This window comes from Megalops cyprinoides, chromosome 15 (genome assembly GCF_013368585.1).
Source record: "Megalops cyprinoides isolate fMegCyp1 chromosome 15, fMegCyp1.pri, whole genome shotgun sequence".
In the NCBI taxonomy this organism is placed as follows: Eukaryota; Metazoa; Chordata; class Actinopteri; order Elopiformes; family Megalopidae; genus Megalops; species Megalops cyprinoides.
This window is the reverse complement of record NC_050597.1, coordinates 8,298,806-8,323,166: the sequence shown is the minus strand read 5'-3', so window position 1 is coordinate 8,323,166 and position 24,361 is coordinate 8,298,806. Positions and strand designations below refer to the sequence as shown.

At 41.0% G+C, this 24,361-nt stretch overlaps 1 protein-coding gene across 1 annotated transcript in view; it reads left to right on the top strand.

Moving 5' to 3' along the window:
* LOC118790297 (protocadherin-15-like) overlaps positions 1 to 24,361 on the top strand; it is a 205,604-nt gene that overhangs the window by 162,187 nt on the left and 19,056 nt on the right. The window contains 7 exon segments of the mRNA XM_036547202.1: positions 30 to 170; positions 697 to 809; positions 15,190 to 15,299; positions 18,119 to 18,259; positions 19,713 to 19,840; positions 22,959 to 23,174; positions 24,134 to 24,222. Coding sequence (XP_036403095.1) covers positions 30 to 170; positions 697 to 809; positions 15,190 to 15,299; positions 18,119 to 18,259; positions 19,713 to 19,840; positions 22,959 to 23,174; positions 24,134 to 24,222 — 938 coding nt within the window.

Below are 24,361 nucleotides of genomic sequence, written 5' to 3'. Positions count from 1 at the left end.
TGAGATTACCACGCCTGCTGCTCCCCCAGGGGACCCCCGCCAGCTGGGTTCGATACAGAGTGGATTTGGAACAGTCTCTCTACAGCGGCAGCATCTTCGACGTGGAGGAGGAGTCCGGCAGAGTCATCACCAAGGTCAATCTCAACGAAGAACCCAGTGTCACCTTCAGAGTAAGTATATTCACTGTGATGTGCCGCATACAGTAAGTACAATCTCTGCTGCGAGCATTGAATCACTGCTGTGACCTTCAGAGCCAGTACAACCACTGCCGTGACCTTCAGAGTAAGTACATTCACTGATATGCTCTGTAGAGTAAGTTCGATCTCTGATGTGACCTTCAGAGTACGTGTAATGGAAAATGTGACCTATAGAGTAAGTTCATTAATGACCGTGACTTTTAAATAATTAAAAATCACAGAAGTAACCTTTGGAGCAAGTGCAATAGCAGATGTGACCTTTAGAAAAAGTATGGTAACGAATGTGACATTTACAGTATGTCTGATAATGGATGTGGCCTTTGGAGTAAGCATGGTCTTAAATGTAACCTTTAGCATTAATACTATAACTGATGCATTTAGTGCCTCTCTTGTGACACAGGAGGTAAAGTAAAGAGTGATTAAATGTGATCAGCTGTTGCTATCTCCTATAAATTGTGTTCATGATATGAAGGCTTTTCCTATATTTTGTTGCTGACAGCTGGTTGTCATTGCCTACGATGATGGGGAGCCTGTAAAGATGAACAGGACGGTTGTTGAAATCACTGTTCTTCAGCCTTCAGTAATCCCCATCTTCACCCAAGAGGAGTACAGGTAAAGAGCTGTTTAGGACGACCTGACTTTAGGGAAAAGACAACTCAGTACACTGATTATACTGGCTTAATGAGTAATGTTTAGAGTTGTGCAGCTTTGGCTGATGTGTTGTTATATTGTTATATGTGTTTTATTTAGCTCTCCTTCAAACAGTAGATGTAGCTTTCACAGCAGGCTTTTTGTGGGTGGACCTCCCTTTTGACCAGAATGCTTCAGGTGTTCATTTGTTTCTTGGTAATTGTCTTGAAGTATATTAGCTAAAGGAAATGAGGAAGGCGGTGCTGAAGGTGAAGTAATATTTTGGCAAAAAGCACCTAGTAGAGGCACTAATGAAAATGTCAGTGAGTTATGCACTCTATTTCATAGAATCCCTAATGAGGGAACATTTATGAATATGTATAATAGCTCAAAGCAATGTGCTGCAAGTGTACACTACACCACAAAGTGGTTTTCTCAAAGGATAGAGCACTTTCTCTCAGAGTTCATTAATAACCTGTGATAGCTAAATTAGATGTTTGATGTGTTGTGCTCTGGGATAATCAAATCTGCCCTCATGGCCTCTGTAGTAGTTACTATTTAGAAGTTGTGCACCATTTAGTAGTCATTATTGATTTTGTTACTGGAAAGCATAGGGATTTCTGCTGTTCTATTATACCAGCACCTCTGCCCGAATAACATTTCCACAATGCTTTTACATGGGTTTACAATATGGATGTCATTAGGAAAACTGTTAAAACTGTTGGATCATTATTCATTTATTTATTTATTTTTTTGGTTGTAAAAAAAAAAAAAAATTTGGCACTACCTGAAAAATTGATGTAATATGCATTGTGGCTTTGAGCCTTGTACCTCACCAGTTCTGTTCTGTTTCTGATTCCTTTTTGAGATTAAATGGAACCTTTATTCAAACTTCTTTTTTACCAAAATGAAATGTCATTTCAGATAGAAGAGTTAGAAAATTAGAAAATTTCTCCATATGGAATGGATTTTTTTTTATTGCGTATGGGGAGGAGAGATGATAAACCTCTCGGCTGCATGCTGTAAATAAAGCTAAACCGTATCTGCTGGGATGACACGAGAGTTGCTTCTCGCAGAGCGTCTTATTCACCAGCGGAGACAAGGATAACAGTTAAGTGTCAGCTAAGCACAGAGATATGTGTATGTTATCCCCTTTAAAAGCCAGCCTTATCTGCTGATTGATCAGTGCAGTACAGACAGTGACACGGGGAGATGAAGGGTCCTAGATTAGGTTTTGAATTAATGCCATGTCCTACGCTGCGGCAGAAGGTCGGAGTTGATAGCGGTGCCCTGGCTGGGAGGGAATGACAATGTCTATCGAACACAGTGGTGAGTCAAATGTTAATTGTTGCCGGTGGACACATTAGCCAGGTGTTTGCTCCCCTCCTCAGCGGGAGGGAACGGGCCGGCAGGCCGGACCGATCTGCCTCCCGACCTGAGGATGGAGCACCCCCCCCCCTTTCTCACTCTGGGACGCTCAATAACTAATCATCTGCTGAACTTTCACAAGGAATCCACAAACACTCGGAGCCTGTTAAATATGGCAACCCGCTCCATTGTACCAGCAGGCCTTTTACAAATGAAAAAAAAAACAAAACTGTTAGATTTCTTCCATTAACTAAAGGGAAATGAAAAAAATTCTGTCTGTACTTAAAACTTTGGTTAATCTTAGGCCAAGCAGAGTGATTTTATTAGAACTTGTTGCATGAATTACATGCACAACTTTTTTTTTTTTTTCTGTTCAATACAGATACAAAGTGCTTGTCTGTAAATTTTCATGGTGTAATTAATAATATATCTTTTTTCAGTGGTTGTAGAAATGACAGAAAATTGCTGTTTAAAATTGGAAAAAATGAAACATTTGCATACAACATCGAAAGTACACATTAACTCAGCGATATGAAGACTGTTGATTCAACATATTGATAGTAAACATCACTGTAGATATTATTTACTCTTCATTCCTGTTGACCATAAAAAACAATATTGGCCATGTGATATTTTCATTTTAGAGTAACAGTAATTGCCCCTCTAATTTCCACTGTGCATGAAAGTCAGTAAAGAAATCAAACAATATATAAAGGGGCTGTTGTTCTTGTCAAAAAGCCGACTGTTCACATTAGACACACCTGTTTCATCTCGTTAATAAAGTCTATAGATTCAACGTCAAAGTCAAAGGATCAGGGCGAGGAGTGGCTATTAAACATACGAAGCATGTTGTGGCTTACTGCCACTGAGATCATGTGACATATTGTGTTTGTAGAGTGCCATAGAGAGCTGCCTGGACTGTGCTGAAAGTCTTCAACCCTGAAGATACAAATACAGCTACAGGCCTGGGTTCACCTTAGGTCATCCCTCTGTGCAGTCATTCATCTCTTCCGAAGGGCAAGAGAAGATGAAATCAGCTGTCAGAGCAAACATTTTCTGGGAGGAGATTATGGTTAAGAAGAGACGAACTGGTGAAATATTGCCAGTACAGTTTCAGCATCGTTTTAAAAATGAAGTGTCTTTTTGTGCTGATATGACGTTAGATCATACAACCCTTTGTGAAAAGTTGTATTTTCATGTCGGTGTTTTATTTGTTTTTCTATCGTTTGCATGTAGCTGCTGTTTATTACGTGTTTTTATCGCTCCGTTTTTAATATGACAGTGTCACAAGTAACACTGAAATTTGACTTGAAAAAAATTCTGCCAGAGAATGCATCAAATATATAGCTGAGGGGAATATAGTGTCCAGCATACTAATTTGTCTTAAAGTAGACATCAGGGATTATTATAGTGTGCTCTTCACAACTGATTTGACAGTTACAGAGGCATCACATTGCCCTGGAGAGGTTTATAAAACCCAATTTTACCAGGTGTTTCAAACAGGAAATTTAGGTCTCAAGACACTTTTTTTTCCCCCTCCACTATGACAGGAGGAAGCAGCCCTAGCGAGGGTCATGTGACTCGCTCACTCAATCACTCACTCTCTGTGCCGTGCCCATGGCAGTGAAAGGCAGTAATATTTTATCACTACAGCGCAAAAGTGCCAGCAAAGTCTCAACCACTGAGCTCAACCCCTCTTTGAGCTTATTTTTTATTTCATTTCCTTCATTTAAATTATTAATATAATTTTAACATGAAATTATTAACATAATTCACGCAGAAAATTGCATCTAACTTGCATCTTCATGTCTACTGTGTAATTAGCTTGGAAAATTATATATTGATTGAACAGGTTCTTTTGGATTGAGACTGGGGTCCCATTATATTGTATGAACATTATGCAAATTAAATTCTACTTTAATTTTATGGAGATATGGAGGTTGAGTATTTATTTCTTTTTAGAGAACAGCTCTAGGAGTACTTCAGTCTGAACTGTGTTGTAAATACAGGCCATGCTGTAATGCAAGGTATATTTTACTCAGACAACATTAATTAATTGAATAATATAGCGCATCTGATTTCAAATTTCTGATTTGAGGGAATCAGAAAACACCCAAGGGCCAGTTTTCAGTGGAAAACTGAAAATGATTTCCTGATGCCTTACAAAGTGGTCATTGAGTAAAACTCCAGTAAAATATTTAAGTACAAAAATAAATAGTATGCACATATATTGTGAGGTGTGTGGAAATCATCAGAAATAAATTAGCAGTCTGTTAATGGTTCTGGAAACAATCGGCAGCAGGCTACTGGGGTGTTGCTTGTTCAATGATGGGGTGGTTTTTGGGATAGCCCCATGGCTGATGGATGTCGAGCATCTCAGTTCTACAGTGGCTGCCATGGCTGCAGGTGGCTGTAGTGTGCTATTCTGGAACACTGACAGGTGGACATCTTGGGTTCAGGCCTCAGGTCTCAGGGCAGGTGGACATCTCAAAGCAGACAGCCTTCACCTGAGAGAGAAAAATGATTAAACTGACTAATGGATCCTTTGGTGGTTTAAGTGTATTTTTAACTCCACACCGATTTTTTGTTCAGCTGTTTCCTTGGAAATTCCTCTGAAAAGACAGTGATTTGATGAGCATCATCTTCTATGCTTTTTGTGCCCAGAAACAGCCAGGTTTAATTACCTGAATGGTAAAAGCCTGCTGTCATGGGAGCCCTGAATGTGCAGTGTCTGTAATTAAAGGTCAGGTCAGCCTCTCTCGGGGAGCGCACCTGGAAAATTAGTATGCAGCCGCTGCCTGTTTGTGTAAAGCAGTTCAGCCTTGGGGTCACACAAACAAACACAGCATTCGCATTACAGCGGTATTTAAAGGAGCAATACAAAGCCACCTTAACGTGTTTCCAGTTGTTCCTTGGTATGACTTAATTAACAGCAGTGCATACAATTAAGACGTTAAGATATATTTAGCTTTCCAATCCTCCTCTGTAGTGCAGAATAATTTAGGAAATATGTATTTTATAGACATATATTTCCCTATATGAAATGTGTAATGTGTGTAATTTTACAGAAAATAAAACTTCAGGAGTCATAAGCTGTTTTTATTTTTTCATTAGGTAATATTGTACTGAAAACTACAGAAGGAAAAAGGCTAATATAGTTATAGATCTGCACAAAGAATGACAGTGCAAATTTCAGGCCTTCTGGTAGCTGTGTTCTGGTGGTTATTATATTATCAGTGGCTCAGTCCGATATCCCTTGCCTGCTATAATAGAATATCTTTGGGGTTGATTCCATTATGCAGTGTTTGTTGAAAGCCTTTCTACCTTTAACTTTACTGAAATTTAGAGCAATTTTACTTTATTTCATTATGCAGTAAGCAGAGGAGTTTGTTGATAAAATGTTTTTTTTGACAGTTTCTGCATCCAATAAAAGAGTCATTCTTTGTTCTCATGTGTAAGTATTGATCCCATTACTGTTTCTGTGATACGCACAATACTAGTTTGAAGATGGTTTAGAAATCACCCTAACCCATAAATAATGGCCATCGACATCCTTGAAAGATGGAAAAAAAAAATCCATGCGATTGGGGCTTGAGGATGTTGCTTTTAACTTAAGGTTTCTCACTTCAGAAACTTGAACAGTATGTTTGGCAGAGAACCTCCGCTTTAAGTAATTAATCAGCCTCTCTCATTAAGTCAGCTGTAGCTTTGATTTTTTTTTTTTTTACATCTTTGTTACCTTTTTCTATCCCTGATGTGTACTGGCTCCTCTACAGAGCCGCATTGACCCAGCCTACACAGATGTACTGAACCTCCTGCAGAGATACACTGACCCAATTGTACAGATCACACTGACCTACATCCACAGATATTCTGACCCTACACAGATAAACTGATGTGTGGACCCACCTACACAAATTCTGACGCAACCTACACAGAAACTTTGACCCAACCAAATAGATATGCAGACTACCCTAGACAGTATCTCTCTCCTTCATCAGATAAATGTGTTTCCTTTTTCCCTTTATTGAGGTACAGATAAGTTTGTTATTTGCAGATGCTTTCATAGCCTTCCACAGTCTTTGTTTGTTTTGTCTCAATTCCATACATGATATATGCTTTGGGTTATTATGTTTGAAATTCTTTCAAGAATTAGATGAAGCTGTAGCAGGTCATGACCTCCAAAGTACACCTTTTGTTTTGCAAGAACTTTAAAGGCTGAACCACAATGCTAATACCAGCGTTACCTTGAAAAGGTCAATGCCTAATATTCCACTAAGTTTTCTGAAACTTCTAAAGGTGTTTTTTTTGTGTGTGGTTTCACTGTCAGGCATCACAGTGGGATGAGGGAGGAGGTGGCGTTTAGCTTTGGATGGAGAGTCTTCTGTTAGCCTGCTGTTCAGACGGCTGAGCTTCACAGCAGTCAGTAGATGTGTCAGAAAGCACTGTTGAAACACCTTCCCCTATGTAAAGTTCCCACAGAGTGCGGTTGATTGTGCTGGTGAATCTTAAGTAGGTAAGCAGTGGTGGGATCATTTCTGCAGGGTGAGCCCAGTCGAACACATGACAGGAAACTGTGTGTGTGTGTGTGTGTGTGTGTGTGTGTGTGTGTGTGTGTGTGTGTGTGTGTGTGTGTGTGTGCGCGTGCGCGCCACAGCTGCCCATTCGGCATCACACACAAGGCACAATATGTGTCATGTGACATAACTGAATCACTATCCCTTGTGGAGAATCATTTTTAGTTTTAGTTTTCCTTAGTTTTTGTATGTGTTTTTATTATAAATTGAATTCTTTTGTCATTATTGGAAAAACAGTTTTGTGGATGTTACCACCTGTTCAGCTGTGAAATTGTTTTTTTTTCTGTTGACTTTATATGAAAGGATTATGTATTCACAGCGGATTTTTGATATGTATTAAGGTAATGTCAATATTCAGTTTTCCTAGTTCTGTTTTTTTTTTTTACTTGAACTTCAATGAAACCCTTGCTGTCTCACAATGTGTAAATTCTCTCATTAGTTTGATGGCCTGGCTCTATTCTGAGCTTTGCATTCTAAGCACTGTTCTGGCAAATATTCCATTAAAGTTTCAAAGAAAGCTTTTAATTTTAAACACCATCAAATTTTGTTGCTCTGTAAAAAGCAGATGGATTCTTTGAGTCTGTGATTTCATAAATAGTCTATATTTATACATACTAATGTAAAAAACTGCTTTCAACAATTTATTAACTTTTTTTGTTGGAAGAATGTTAAATTTTTCAGTTTACACTGAAAACAAATATATGTTCACACAGTCGCTCATGTGACAGGGGCACTAACCATTACAAGACTGACCAACACGTCAATACATAATAATCGCACTGTCCTTTTGTCTTTAGTCGTCTCAGTTTTTATCCAGGGGAACTCAAGGACCCAAGAGCAGCTTTGGCTGGCACTAGGGCGGGCATGATGTTATCTTCCTTGGCGCAGATGGAAAGCATTGGTTAGAGGCGGCGAGAACTGAACAAGAACTCGACCGAGCACTGAGGTTTCTGTTCTCTGGGGCGCCGGCTATATATTGCAGATCAGAGAAAGGGAGGGAGAGAGCAGAGCGAGAGTATGAAGCGAAGGCACCAGATTAAGTCTCTCAAGGGCAGCCGCTCTCCCATGCTTGTACAGCTGTCTGCAATCGCGGAACGCCGCACAGCTGAGTGATGAGCGGGTTGACGAGAGGTGCGTGGGCGTGTCAGCACCAATCCGTGCCAGGGAGGGCAACGAGTTCCCTCTCCTCTACGAATTGGCAGCGCTGCATTGTCACGTGACCCTCTAGGTTGCCCGCGGGTTTGCCACGTGTGTGTAGGATTCCAGCATGTTATGAATGACTTCAATGTTGTTGAGGGCCCATCAACCCCAGAGCGTGACATCATTCTGAAAGACCAAAGTCACTTGCAGGAGCAGATGCAAATACAGGGCTTCAGACACAGGGCCCTAAATACTGTAAGGCTTCAAATACTTAGATACTGTAAGGGCTTGAATACTGAAGTCCTTGCAGTACTGCTGAGCTTCAAAGCCAGGGCCTCAAATACTTTAGGGCCTGGAGTATTGAAGGGGTCATTATCACTGTTATGAATGTGTTTTACAGAAAATACCATTTTTGCACAGCAGGGATAAAGCATGAGCATTAATGTACTATCTAGTTTGTGTAGATATTTCTTGTGGTCGGCAAGTGCCTGAGGTTAAAATGACCACAGAAAAGAAAAGGAACAAAAAAAAAAAAACAAATGAAATTTAAATGAAAGGAGCTCTGATAGCAGTATTACTGTCCAGACCTCATTACTCTCCCCCACTTAACTGTCTGCTTGTCTGGAGCAAGCGTTAGAGGAGTGTCAGGATAGGGAGAGGGATTGAGTATTCTGAGTGTTATCTGCACAAACACAGCTCCGGCCTCAGCTGGCGGGAGGCTCTCATTGAGGAATGTCAGGGGGGATTACTGGGGTGAAGGAGAGACCCAGGCCTTCTCTCCCAGCGTGTTCTTGCATAGCAAAACTGCAAGCAAATTGCACATACAGCGATCATCAGAGACAAATCAGGTCTTTATAGCTGTAAGGAGAGCCCTACCTCTGCGATAATCCTCTCAGGTGTTCACTTTCAGAGAGCAGGCAGAAGACCGTGGTGTTCTGGTGATTTTTTTTTTTGTTTTAGACTGGTTGGGCATACAGCAAAAATGTAGCCGATTCCTGCTCAACCTCATGCGAGATGTGTCCAAGATCTTGTGTGAGACTGGCAAATTAGCTTGCAGTCAGCACAGGTCATACAGAGCACAGGTCATATAGGATTTCAAGGTCCAGTCTTAATCCTGCTGCCTGAAAGATTCTCCTTGCAAAGCCAATTTCAGTGGTCTTTCTTTCCACCAGCTTTACACAGGAGTCTTAAAAGGAATGACAAAGTGCAGGTCAGTGCAACTTTTTTTCTGAAAGGAGTCAGTGTTCAGTTCTAAGCCCCTTTGAACTTGAACAATGGGATCTTTATTTAATTTTATATTTAGTTAGATGGGTTGCAACCATCCACTTTGAGAATAAAACTAAGCAGCAGCCCCATTCAAAACCTGTGTTGCACAGTATTCATGCTTCAGGTCAGTTCATGGCAAAATTTGAATTGAGCACTTTTCAGTGGAACAGTGAACTGTTCTCATTTACTGATGCTTTTAAAGAAAGAGTAGCCATGTATAATGTCTTTTGTTTTTGAATAAATCTCTGGGGGTCTCAACTAGAATATATTCGTGAGTAAGGCTGTACATATTCATGTGCTTAGAGACCTGTATTTTAACCCCGAGGTGGCCATCTAGTTCCAAGGTGTGCTGTATCTTAGTCTTTGCTGAATCTCTACCCTTATACTGGGCACTCTTCCCTGGCGTGGTGATAAAGGTGCTGGACTTGTTAAGAGACAGTTGGTTATGAACCGCCTGCTGTTCTGAAAATTCTCAGTTGTATGAATGGATAAGTGAATGTAGTGAATGTATGGTTTGTAATGCCAGAATAAGGATGAATGCTGTGATGTGTGTCAGTAATGCAGGTGGAGGTCCTATACATAGGGAAAAAGGAGGATTCGGAAGTGGTCAGAAGAATGTTAAACACCCCTTACCCCACTGTGAGGGCAGGAGCCAGATGCTTTTGGAAGTGGATTGACAATGTGGGGTTATATTTTTGGGAGACACTTTGTTCTGGCTTCGCTGGGTGTTCACGGGGGGGGGGGGTCATAATTCTCATTTGTCCTTATATTGCCTGATAGTTCCTGAGACATTAAGTGTGGGAGAGCTTGTCAGCAAGTATAGAGAATTTGGCCTAATTTGGTGTAGCCCCTTGGTAAAAGTGCTATTTTTGTCCAGAAATACTCAGTTGAGTTGCTTGGTAATTAAACCTGTTCTTTACCGTTATGGGTTGGGGTTTTTTTATATTTGTTCAGACAGGCCTCTTTTGTTTATGTATACTGTTGGGCAGAAAGATCAGAAACATGGTAAGATTAAATGTGGAATGTAGCAGCGTTTTAATGGGAGAGAGGAAGGAAAAACAATGAATGCTGAAATGCCATATGATTTGAAAGAAAATGTAGGAGGGAAAAGGTAATTGGCACCGGTTTCATATTATCATCATTGTTGTTGTTTTGTTGTTAATACTGTGATTTTTTTCTATTTCACATAGAGTACTTGCACAAAACTAAAAAGCAGAGTGACTGCCCAAAGAGAAGAAAAATCAGCTAAAGTGTTTTTTTTTGAACAGTGAATGGACCTCTACCTTGGTTTAGCTTTGAGTATTGCACACAGAAAGCTGTGTCTGTTTGGGAGGCTGTTTCCATCTTGCATTTTGTGGTCTGCTCTGAGGAAGACTTTCATAGACAGGCTTACTGTGAACTTTCTGCACTGTGAGCGGGTCACGGTCCTGCCTTCACAGCGTGGTTCATTATGGAGATACCTAGATTGATATATTCATGTAAAGGAACGCCCTATGAAGCGAGATCTCACACGCAGTGCGGGGTCACTTCGAGAGCAAGGAGGCAAGACGTCCTTGGTGTTTAACATCATTGGCTTAGTTTGTATTCAGCGTGAGGCTTCTCTGAAAAAACTCACTGATGAAATATGAAAACTTGTTATAAGACAAAGGTTTGAGGCCATTTTTATGTCCAAACTGTGCAGCACATGCAATCATCTATGCTTTTGTTGTCAAATACCATCAAGTGTACCTTGTTAAAGGTTGAAATCATGATTTAAATTATGTCATGGCTACCCTTTAAGCTACCTTTCCTTGAGACATTTTTCAAATGCATCATTTTGGATTTAAAAACAGCTTTGCATTATACAAAATCTGGCAACGTTAAGACGTAGGCCTGAACGTTGTGGCCTGTCTTTTCTATTTACAATCAGCTGTCGTTATACAAACCTATCATCTCTGGCTAGCTCCTGCTTATATTTTCAGCCCGCTAGCTAAGTGGCTACACCTTACACATTTGAAGAACGAAAGCTTAATAGTCTGTTGAATTGCATATTAACTAAGGACCCTGTATCTTTACCATAAATAAACATAAAATCAACAAAATAACATCAACTAAAAATGAATCAACTAAAAATGTGTTTGCATGTGACAACGCGTAACCACTTAAGTTCAGAGAACTCACCACAGGTGCAGATTCGTGACTGGACAACAACGTGTTCACCAGAAGGCCTGTGGCTGCTCTTCCTATGGGGTATAGGAAGAAGGACAAACTATGACAAAACAAAATCTCAAAACGGTCCTGTGTGTTCTGAAGAGGGGAGTTGTTCCGCTGTCTGCCAGTCCAACAGGAATCAAATGCAAAGCAGGTTTTCGACCAGTGACAGTCACTGCAGCCACAGTCTGCGTCCCAGGCCCCCTACATAAAAGCATTTATTTAATAAAAAGCAAAGTGCCACACCTAAACCAACTTCATCTGCGAGTGCCTGGGAGTACAGCTACTGCTGCCCAAGGTCCTACAGCAGTTCTGGCCTTTAGCTGCACATCGAGTTCTGGACAGACAGCAGCTACTGTGTGGATGTGAAACAGACACAGAAGCAGCCGCTCTGCCCCAGTGCCACCTCCCTATAGCTGTCATACTACAGCAATTAATACTTCAGTACACATGCACACACACACACACAAGCACACACACACACACACACACACACACACACACACGCACACACACACAAACAAACACACAACACTCTTGGTTGCAGTAGTTACGTCACTTTCCCCGTCTAGAAATGGTTACTTTCCATTCCCTTTCCTCTTTTCATGCCCCGCCTGTTGGCAGGTCTAGCTCTCCCCAGACGTGTCTGTCTTCATCCTGATCCATGCTTTTCATCTGGTAGCGACTCCCCCAAGACTTCAGTCGGCCCAGTACTGACATCCTCTTTCCCCCCCAGAGATCTTCTCTCCTCACATCTTCCCTCTGCCACATCCTGAAGCCCGTGTCTTCCTCATGGTGTGTGTCTTGACCAGTTAAACCAGGCTTTATGCTCTTACTTTCCCTCAGAGACCTCCCCTCTTTCACTGGCAGCACAATGTCTCTTCCAGGTCACTTTCAGCCGGCTCCAGGCGGCAGCAATTCCTCTTAAGATTCCCAGCCACATCCTGTCTAAATCCAGATAATCCCAGCTGTTCATTAAGGAGATAACTTTTCAATAAATGCATTTGTTTCAGTGATATTATTATCATAAAAATTGAGGAGCAAAATTGACAGTCCGCTCTTTTCAACCGTTTATCTTGTTACATTGCAGTATGGCTGAAGGATGGAAGTTTCTGGTATTTACATGAATAAATAATCCATTGCAATAAAACAGTTTCCTTTGCAATATCTATTGTTTTTTTTCACTCCCATTTGGAGTATTTGTTTACTTGATTCGGTCAACCAATAAGCATTAACAGCATCAGGGAGGCTGGGAGAATGGGCATTGTGTTTTGAACACCCACTCAAAAAATTATTCCCATGAATGTCTTTCTCAAAGGCAAAAGTCTTAAGAAATGTAAAGTTCCGCAGCACATTCGAATTAGTCAAAGCGTGTTGTTGAGAGTTCAGAAGGTGCCATCAGTGCATAAAAGCTTACACTTGCACTGTTAAACAAAGTGGAGACCGAGTTTTCTCTCTTACATTGTTATGGTGGTGCAGACACTTGTAAAACAGAAGAGGTGATAATAGAGAAAGGAGGCTGTTATCTTCTCTTTTAGACGCACACCGGCTTGACCTTCATTTTCACTGTGTGAAACCATTGCATGCCAGGGGATCTCTTTCATCAAGTCAGTTTTACAAGGCTGGCCGTTGTAAAAGACTAAACCCTTGAGAGGAGGGTGACTTTAACATTTGTTACACCTGCAGGCTTATCTTATTATCATGTTATAAACAGTCGTGAGCTGGTGTGGGGAAAAAGCCCAAAGTCCATAAGAGATAGGAAAAACAGCAGGCAACTTAGTCATTTTTGTGATCATAAATATGGAAGTCAACATTTTGCTACTTTACTTACACTGTGAGATGCTGTAAGATGTTGCAACAGTATTTTAAACAACAGAAATAGAGAATGTTAGATATTATTATTATTATTATTATTATTATTAATAATAATAATAATAATAATAATAATAACAAACACTAGTGTATTGTCACACTAAATGACATTATGAACTTCATTCAATCTGTCTGTCACATGGTAAAGTAGAGTGCATACGATTTATGGGTTCAGTCATTTCCATGGTAACCGGTATTGAGCCAAGCTTCTTTTAAATTTTAATATGAATGCAGGTTGGACTGCTTTTTGACATAGCAATGATAGTACAGTAGTACTGCTGCATCATTCAGCCATTATTTTAAAGATAATGTTGCATGGTAATTGAAGCTCTGAGTCTGAATGGAAAATCACTGTCTGCCAAATTCATCTTTCTATTGTTTTTTTTTTTTAATCTAGACAAACTAGACATACTATATATGCCTGCACTGTAGCATTTGTCATAATCAGTTTGTATCATTTTTAGGCAGGATTATCCAGCTCTTTCTTCAAACTGTGAAAACTGTACATAATTGCAAGCTACTCCCTTCTGGTGTTAATGCAAAACAAAATATCACAGACTTATAGTGTATAGAGGGGTATTCATAAAAAAATGTGTGATGGCTCACTTACTTCTGATAGGTTTGTTGGGAAATAAACAGCTACATAGTCATACCATGTCCACATATGAAATAAATGGTATGGCTTGTTCTGACCTCACGGTCTACACAAGTATTCATAGGTTTGCAGGGCTGAAACTCACCAGTATATTGAGCAGCAGGATGGCACAGTGGTACACAGTACCACAGGCCTTGTAACTCAATGGTTGATTCTCAGGTGGATCACTGCTGTTGTGCCGTTTTACAGGGTACTTAACTTAAATTAACTTAAATGAATGGATCATTTGTAAAGTACGTAAGTCGCTCTGGATAACAGCATCTCTAAAGTAAAATGTTTATACTGTTTGATCAAGCTTAACAGTCATCTATCTGTTATTTTTTAAATCTTTTATTATTTTTTACTGAAAATATTAAGCTTTAGGAGTCTACCCTAACAAATAACAATGGCTAACAGCAGTATACTTCCTGAGACCTGTTCTAACCACTAGGGCCGGTTTGCAAAGATGCAGCCAGTCAAGACCTACTGTCTTAGCCAAGGACCACTGGTCTGCAGTTAAAGGGGATGCAAACTCGTTTATTAACTGGAAATAAAATCTTTCATACCCATATATTGCATGCATGGCATGTGCATGGTGTGACTGATGGTTTAATAACAATGCAAATATATACAGGTCCCCACTGATTCACCCATGATTGCAAAAAAAGAACATTTAGGATATTATTAATTATGCAATTTCCAACCATAGTAAAAGATACATTCCTCAGTTCAGGATAGTAGCCATTTCCATTTTATGATTGTGTAATTCAGGCTTGACCGCTATTACACATCTAGTCTGTATTGATGATATCATTTTGTTTGTGGGGAATTATGTATTATGTGGAATGAATTTGCTTTTTTCAGCAAGAATATGCTGTCATTTTTCAATAGAGCGTGTGTAATTTAGCCTAGTGGTGGAATAACATAAAGCTCATAAAAACACACACACACACACACAGTACATGCATTTACAGTGTAAATTGTAGTTTTTACATGTGCCCTGTTCGTTCATTGCTTAGGCAGTCTTCTCTGTATCTGTTGACAGTAAAGTTTAATAAATTGTCTGCATGTGTGATGTATTCACAGTAATGCTAACACATGTCCTCCATGTATCTTTTGAAAGCGACAGTACAAATCCTGGTGCTGACAGGACCAAATATTGAAAGGGAATCAGCATGGGAGCGTTAATCTAGAAATGAGGGTCAGTCTCAGAGTGACAGGCTTGGCAGACCTTAACGTCTCTGTACTTAGGCATTTCGCATGTTGTGCTCAGGGAAGGGTTTGACTTTGTGTGCCTTTGTTCCTGTGTTTAAAGGTTCCCTCCTGTGAGTGAGAACGCCCCTGTGGGACAGGTGGTTGGGGTTATCCTGGCCGCTGCTTTAAACCAGACCGTTTTCTACTCCATTGTGGGAGGGAACGAGCGCGGTAAGTGTCCCGGCATAACCACATCGGCGGGCCACACTGCAATGAGGAATTACAGTGCGGGTGTACTGGGATCCATCTGCAGAAAGCTAATCCACTTGTTGATGAGTCCTAGCTTAGTTTTCAACCTTTGCATTTTGAATGCTGTGACCTTACAGTAAGTCACCATAGTGAGGGAATAAGAGTAAGGCAAAAGTGTTCTGGGGCCACAGGAGGTCCTTTTCTTTAGTACAGTTAATGATGCTACCAGTAGACACACTTTCAGTAACATCGGCACCAGGAGGACCACTCTCAGTTATATCAGCACCTAGAGGCCCACTGTTTTCATCAGCACCAGGGGACCCAATTTTCCATCAGCACCAGAGGACTCATTCTTTTCATCAGTACCAGGAGACCTAGTTTTTCATCAGCACCAGGCGGCCCACTCTCAAAAATCAGCACCAGGAGGCCCACGTCCAGTAACTACAGCATGAGCAGGCCTGCTCTTTCCATCAGCACCAGTAGGTTTCACTGTGAGAGGGCCCAATCTTGCCATTGAAAATCATGGTGCGGTCAGCAAACTTGCTCAGCACAGTCATTTTTTGTTATTTCATTTCAACACAGTTGGCAAGCTTACCAGACGTGCGGAGTTTGCGGTGTGTGTTCCAATAGTAATAGCACTTGCCTGCTGGAGGAGGATCCAGGGTGGGACTGGTTTGTCAATATGCAGGCCTCAATGTCTTATGATTAGCCCGTTATCAGAGTCCAAATGTCTTACTTTCTGCCATAAATGTGACACCTTCCTTAAGGCTTAAAATGACTAAAAATTTTATGAATGGATTCTTTAGTGTAGGGTTTATTTATTTTCATTACACGATAAGGTAATGAAGAGTAGCATTTTATTAAATTAAGCAAGTTCAGAGTATCATTTAAAAGAAATTCAGACTATATACATATTGTGTATGCTCACACCACTATTGTTAAATGAACGAAAATTGGTTACATTTGTCTATATACACACATGTATCTACCATATGTTTGGTTATTTCTCAGGAGTAACAACATAACTCAATGGAATCATTGTTTCGTTACTCTTTATTGACACAAAATGTTCACCAGTTGGCTCATTCATTATTTTCTTCCGATGCTGTTGTCTTCCTTTTGATCGCATTGCCTTCGCTGTAATCCTTTGTTGCATCCCTGGGTGTTGTTGCATCCCTGGAGCATCCCTCCATTGTGATTTGCCAATAGACGGCCATGCCTTCCCCACACCAACAATTCATTAAAGTGTTCTTCAGCTCACTCACCACTTGAACTGCCATATGAACCACGTTTTTTGCATTGTCAATACGCCACAGTCGGTTGCCGTTGGGAATGAAAGGGATCCTTAGATCCGCATGGTCCATTCTGGCTCTTTCTTTCCTCTCTTTTCAGTATTTACACTACTCCCTTTGTACTATAGAGTCAATTTATCTGTAGGACACAGCTCTATAAATTTTAACATACGGGAGAAAGCAGTCAGCAAGGCAAGAGTTGATCATAAACTTACAGAAAGCCTGCTGTCTTGCTTGAACAGGGCTTGTTACCCCGGTGTTATCCATTAGATATGACTTGCCAGCTAGCTATTATCAGTTTCTCCTTCTGTAACTCCTCACCCTGCCTCAGAGAAATGTCAGACACTCATGGGCTCTGAAGGAATGACACTCTCTCACTGATCTTTTCTGTGGAGTACCACATTAGGTTCAAAGCATATTTCATTTTTCTAGACCTGTTCTGAAGGTTATCTGTCTCACCACTCTAAACCTTTGCTCTATATGGACAGTAAAAAATGCACGTCTGTGTATAGAAGGTGGTGTATTTTCTCCTTGATGTCAGGGCATGGTGGTGAGCAGACTATTGTCCAATGAAGACTGAAATGCCAGAATCTACATATGTGTGCCCTGGCATTCATAGTGTTCAGACAGTGCGCACAAGTGAGTAAAGAATACATAAATCACGTTACACTGTACTAGTAGCATTTTTATTTTGCATTCAAGATCAGCTCTGGAGTATTTTGCCTGCAGTGAACTTATACCACACGTTGCAAGATATTTGTTGCAGTTGACTTCAGCAAAAAATGTCTAAATGTCCATGACGGGTTTTTTTTTTATTTACAAAGCCAGGTTCAAATGTCCTATTTGGTGCCAAGCCTGTCACATGTTTGAATATATTTTTAGCCAGCCATAATTGGCCACTTATGATGCATTGATGTCGGGTGGTAATTTAGTTAGCCAATGAGGGCTTGTTTTAAATCTCGCCCACATAATTGAACAACTGATTGACATCAAGTAAACATCAGGAGAAGACATAATGTGTTTGCCATGACTCACAAAACACCCTTACCGTGCTGTTAGCAGAGCCGGATATGTTAGCATAGCGACACAGAGAAGTTATTCTCCAGCTATCTGGTTGCGCAGCGACCTGGGAAGTTTTTCTACTTTAAATTCCATGCCTGCTATTGTGTGGCTGCAATTACTGCTGAACTATAGCAGGATATTGTTTGTGAATGGGAGGAAAAAAACAAGGCAGGAGGCATTCCTGGGTGACAAAAGCATGGTAGGTATTCTGAGTGTTATCCTTACTCAGAGCCTATGGTGTAGGTATGCTATTGATTTCCACTTGCCCAAATGGCACTGAAGTCCAGTGCTTCCTTGAGAGGGTAGCGTAGGGGAAGGAAGATACAATGTTTATAGTTCTGTGTGTATGGGTTCTGTTTTTCTACAAAAGTGTCAATCCACTGAGTGTTACCAGATCTCACGGTCATCATGGTATTGTTTTTTTTTTTTTTTCCTTTATTGTTTCAGGAGATTTCAAAGTGAATAACCAGACTGGCGTCATCTCCACCGCCAAGCCGCTGGATTACGAGACCGTCGCTGAGTATATCCTGAAGGTGCAGGCGGACCCCATGGCCGTGGTGCTGTCCAATCTCCGAGTGCCTTCCAAAAGTAAGGCGGGCCTGGGAGCCAGGGCCTGGCCAGCTCCTCACCCTCTCATATGTGATGGTCCAGAAGAGTTTATTAGCACTCATGAGCTCTCACTGTGCTTCCCTTCTGGTGCTGGAGTGCCTGTGAAAGTCTGACCAGAATGTTCCCGCTGTCATCTGTTAAAAAATCCCCCTCCTTTGTTCTTACATGCCACAGTCCTCATGGTGGAATTAATTAGACATTATTACCATGCATTAAAAAGACCAGGCGAAATTAGTTTCAGATCGGCATGACATATTTAGCTCAGTTTAATGCACATCCTCCCAATTACAAGGGTTAGAATCAATTTAACTCAACGTTTTGTTTTTCGGTGTGAAATGCCCTTAATGCATTTTCAAGAGCTCATTATAAAGAGTCCTGTATATTAATGGAAGTGGTCTGCCTGTCTCTCTGTTCTACAGTAAACACTTTTGGCATTTATATTAAGCGTCTCCCAGTAATGCTCTTTACATGTAGCATGTTTGTGAAAGGAGACGGCCATATTCACACTGAGGTGGAACTGGTTTTCGCTCTCGGTCTGGGCAAGGGAGCATAGATCGAATCGCGTCGATTGGGGGGAAAAAAAAAAAACAACACACATCCTTTTTGTCCAACAGCAGTGAAGGGAGCCAGCTTTCCATCTTTGAAGAAGTCTTTCAGGAGTAATGTAATGATGCTTTGTGGCAGTGTTAGATAACAAATGCGAACGCTAGCGGTGGCGGTGGTAGACTGTGGAAAAGGCGTGCTCAGGCAGAAGCCACTGGGTTTATTTCACTGGAGGAGGCAGCATGTTGACAGGGCCTCTCAGGATTTCAAGGAAGTGAAGCTCCCCCACTGTCTGAATGCATAGGTGTCCCCCATCGCTTTCATTAGAACAGTGTGAACACATTCTATTGAACTCATTTCCCTCACATCGGTAATTGAGGGTTGTGTGTGGTAAAGTGGCAGGTCTCCCCCCTGTAGTTATTATCATCCAGCAACGCAGCCGTTGCATCCGTTCAGGGAAGCACGCAGAGAACAGAGGAGTGCAGACTCTCAGAGCTTCTCCCCAGGGCCAGACCACAGCATTTTTGCGGTATGATAGATTGCATTTTGTTTTGTTGTATTCCCAGAGCACGTTCTTAGGCGAAGCCTTCACGACTTACCATTTTAAAATGAACTCTGCAAAGAAAAATAGCTCTTGACAGTGCACATACGTCACATAAACTGCGGTGCAGGGCTGTGCTGTGTGTACAAGTAACGGAAGCTACTTCATTACAGTGATGAATATCACATTGTATGTATATATATACACACACACACACACACACACACACACACATATATACACATATATGCATACATATGTTCCGAATGTCAATTATGTATTGTATATGCTGTGTGTCTCACTTTCTCAGAATGCAACAGGTTGTTTTGTTTTGTTCTCCTTTTGCAGCCAATACTGCTAAGGTGTACATTTTCGTCCAGGATGAGAACGATCATGCCCCTGTTTTCACCAAAAAACTCTACATGGGAGGGGTGGCTGAAGACACCAAGATGTTCACCTCAGTGCTGAAGGTCAAAGTAAGAGAGGGGCCAGGATATTCACCTGGGTCGTGCCAAAAAGGGAAAGGGGGATCTGCCTGGTATGGTTCAGGACAAGACCTCAGCTGGTGATGGAGGAATGAGGTTTCTTGATCCCCATAATGGGTGGTGCTATAACATACTAACTCTTCTTTAGCCATTCAAGAAGACTTTTAAGACATAAGCTTATTAAGCTATTTCCAGAGCCTTATAGCATATGTTAGTTCCACCTACCTGAAGGTCTCACTTTCCCATCACAAGCCATAATTTGCAGCTTTCTACTCCTGTCCCACAAAGTGGAATCAGTGTCTAAAACCAAATTTACTCTGTTGAGTTGCAGGGAAGTGGTGGGTCTGGACATAGAGCTGGTGTCTTAAAATTGCATGCAAATAAGTTCTCTGGCTGAATACCAAAGCCCATAGCCAGGAGTATAGGCAGGCTGTCAGTGCCTCTCACCACGGAGATGGTTTATTAAAACAGCGGAGGGTCGAGGTGTTCTTTGGGTGAAGCACTCACACTGAAAGCCTCTGTTTGATGCCTGGCCTCATTAGTTTTGTGTTTTTTTCCTTCTTTTTTTTGTGAAAAGCCATTTTATTAAAAGGCAGCGATATGCCTGGTGGAAAAGAGAGTGGGATTAATCATGTCAGACAGAATTGCATTGTGGGGCCGATCTTGGCATGTCACTGATTGAGCTGCAGGCAAATAATGCAGCCCTGGTGTTTGGGGGTGCAGACTGGGGAGAACCTGGCTTGAACATTTCAGTGAAATCCAAGTCCAAAAGTTGGCCTATGCTGAGATGTATAACTACAAAACTGGCATCAAATGTGACTGCTTTACTTACATGTAGAAATTCATATACAGTGGTGGGTAGATGATTTTCTCATCTTCATTTCTGCAGGAATCACTTAATTGAAACTGGTTTTGTAACATTCGTACACCTAAACAAGCACTTTGTAATGCACAATAACTGTTATAACCATACGTTAACCATACAAATATTATAGCCGGATTATAACAACTGGCATCCACAGGTCATGTGACAGATAACATGGTCATTACAGTACATACGTTTGCATAACTTAAAATTTATGTAACATAACTTACATTCCGTAAGTTATACCTCATACTGTTACCTCATACCTCAGTTGTTACAACCTGCCCATAATATATATGTGCGCTTATAACAAAGGTAATGACAATTATTTAAAGCTAGTAATGGTGTGATAAAGACAGACTGCAAATAGTGTCACTGTAAGTCCTGTTCTCTCAGAACTGTGCATGGTCCCATTCATAGCAAAATCCAAGAGTCATTTTTTAATTATGTCAATGTTTTTGAAGGAAAGGTATTCTATTGTTTTGCTACTGATTGAAAGTTACAGGCATACAGATAAGGAGTTATGATTCATCTTTAATTTTCTTAGTTGTCTTAGTGTGCTTGTCTGGTTGTTGCAGATCTTGCCTTTGCACCTTTCTCCAGCCTCACATAATCTTTCCAAATACATGTGGCTTTGTGATCAGTAATTTGGGGAATTGATGTTTATTTTACATTCACAGGGTTCACCTGATCTGTTGATATGGAGGAAATGGTGGTCTTAGAGATTATTTTCTCCATTCTGCTAGCCAGGAGTTATTTTTAATACACAGGATTTGACCAGATAGGAGCTTGCTGAAGAAGAGGCTGTGTTCAATTCTTATTTGTTTTCCACAAGCTCTTTAATATGAGAGCGATTGTATTATTTTGGAGCAATTATGTTTTCTGATTGATTCCTCCAAGAATGGGAGATCAGATGGATAATGTATTGCTTTGTGTCTGTTCAATATCCAGCCAGGATTGTACCAGTAATGGCCCCGGCTGAATAGGACAACCGCTCATTTACATCCCACCAATGGCAGCCAGAGAATTTCATATCATTTGCATCTCTAATTCCCTCGTGGCGGGGCAGTCCAACATATCTACTTTACTGTTATTAAAAATCTACATGCATTTTCCTATCTTCTCCTGTTACTCCCTGCAGAATCACACTCATTCATTTCCCAAGAGTGTTGAGGCATGTTGGCTAAGATTTATACTGATAATACCCGAAGTACTTTCATTGGCGTTTTCAAGTCAGATTTGAATGTTTTGGCACTGTCGCACATGTTGACATTTGCCCCCCTTTTTAACACTTAAGCATTTGCTTTTTGTTTCCAGCGAGAGGTCCCCCTTAATCTGACTGGAATGTGGCACCGATCCTTACATGGATTTGAAGAGAAGCTTCTCAGCGCACCGTAGATTAGCTTAATCTGCCTTTAAATCCCTCTGTAAATAGTTTGTAAGAGAAAAAGAATTCAGACTGAATTCAGACTGTGGCACTGTGTCAGGCTGGAAGCATAGACGTGGCACTTTGGCACCTTTTGAGAAGAAATAATTAAAGGTAGATTAATGGCTGCTTTTACAACAGAGGCATTGTACTTCTCAGATCACATGCCATGTTCATGAGATTGGAGATGCAAGTAATAAGATCACGATCTCTCCATAGATGCCTTACCCAGCAGATGTGAAAATAAAAGCTTTGGAGTTTCTGAGGCACCGTAAAACATGGCTTTTGCAATGGTGACCCCCTGTCTCATCTGTATCCTCAATACTCTGTTTGTGTGTAGCAGGTTGTATTGAGTTAAGAAAACTGCTGCAGTTTCCTATTGTGCCGAGGCATTTCAGGACAGAGCTTTTAGTTTATGGGGTATTATACTGAATGGTAATTGTCTCTCAGCATATTGAAAATGTCGCGTTTGTGTTAATGACGGAGCAATGGTGGGACTCCCCGCTGTCTGCCTGCCTCTCAGTGCACCATCTCCCGGACCTTAAAACCATTATAAATCAATGTCACTGCAGGAGAATAAGCGGAATGCTGGAAGTCAGCTGAACAAGGAGATGGTACAGTGTTTCCCAATAAGGTCCAGAAGCTCAACGTCTCCCCCTGGTGTCAAAGTCAAAGGATGGCAACAAAGTTAAAATCCAAAAAAAAAAATCTCCAAACATGAGAATGGATGTGCAGCTGTGTATATGTGTGTGTGTGCTGTTTTATTTTATTTTTTTTGTAAACTTTATGTTGCCTCATTTCTTATCTGCTTTACACAGGCCACCGACAAGGACACTGGGAATTACAGCGCCATGCAGTACAGGCTCATCATACCCCCTACGACTGACGGCAAGGATAGCTTCGTGATCGAGCAGTACACCGGGGTTATTAAATCAGCCATCTTGTACACAAACATGCGCCGGTCCTACTTCAAATTCGAAGTCATCGCAACCGATGACTACGGGGCAGGGTTTAGCAGCAGGGCGGATGTTGTGGTGAGTGTTCAGTGGTATTCTCAGGGGCCGTTCTGCTTTCGTTTTTTTTTTTTTTTCTGCCATATGTTGTCACTGCTACTGAATTCACCCACCCCACTGCATTCTCCACTATTTAATCCACTGCAGTCTGATGTAATCTCTGGCATCAGGTTTTAGCTTTTCAGAGGAGAGGAGTGAATAACAACAGAGAGAATTTCAGTTGCAATCCCAACCCAGCAGTCAGATATACACTAAAATTGACTCCAGATGGTTTTTAGTATCTCAATGTATTGCTTTCAATCAGATGATCTGCTGTTATTCTTCATATCAATGCTTTGTTGAATATGATACTTTTTTAATCATTTGAAAGTTTGTACGACCCAATAATGTTTGCATTTTTTGACCTCACAGTTGTGGAGAGAAAGGTAAAGCTTTTGAATTCATAGTATTAAAATGCAACCTGAAAATGTACCCCTCTGAGCAAATTTGACTTGACACTTTGTTTTTTTTTTCATCAGTACAAAGGAAAGAAGTGTGTGTGTGTGCGTGTGCGTGTGTGTGTGTATACATGTATGCACCAAAATGTGTGAAAGTGTGCTTATTGTTGTACTATTCTGAGACAGGTGCAGCCACTAAATTGTTTATTTTTGCCCCTGTTGAAGTAAAGGATCTTGGCTAGAGTTTGAATGTACAAAACCACACAGTGGTTAATTAATCGTTAATTTCGAAAGGGAAATTTAATTTTATAGGGACAGCAAGGGGACTTGGCTGCCAAGCACACAGAGATGTCCCAGGTTGCTAGATGCTCTGTCGAAATTAGATGCCATTAACTTAGTAAATGGCTTGGAGATGAGAAAACAATTATGACCTTGTTTGGCACGGGTCGGGGGAGACCTTTAAGCATAAGCGAAAATAGAATGCACTGTACACTCACTCTCGCTCTTGCTCTCTCTCTCTCTCTCTCTCTCTTTGTCTCACAGATCTCAGTGGTCAATCAGCTAGATATGCAGGTGATGGTATCCAATGTACCTCCAACAGTGGTGGAAGAGAACAAAGAACAGCTTATTGGGTGAGAAATCTGAACTTTCAGAGGTATAAAAGCCCCACTCAGCGAGCGGAAATGTTGAAACCTGTTTGTAGGGTGCTGTGATTGTAATAGGACCTGTGTCCAGAAGTTTTTTTTTTTTTTCTTCAAGCGATCTGACGCA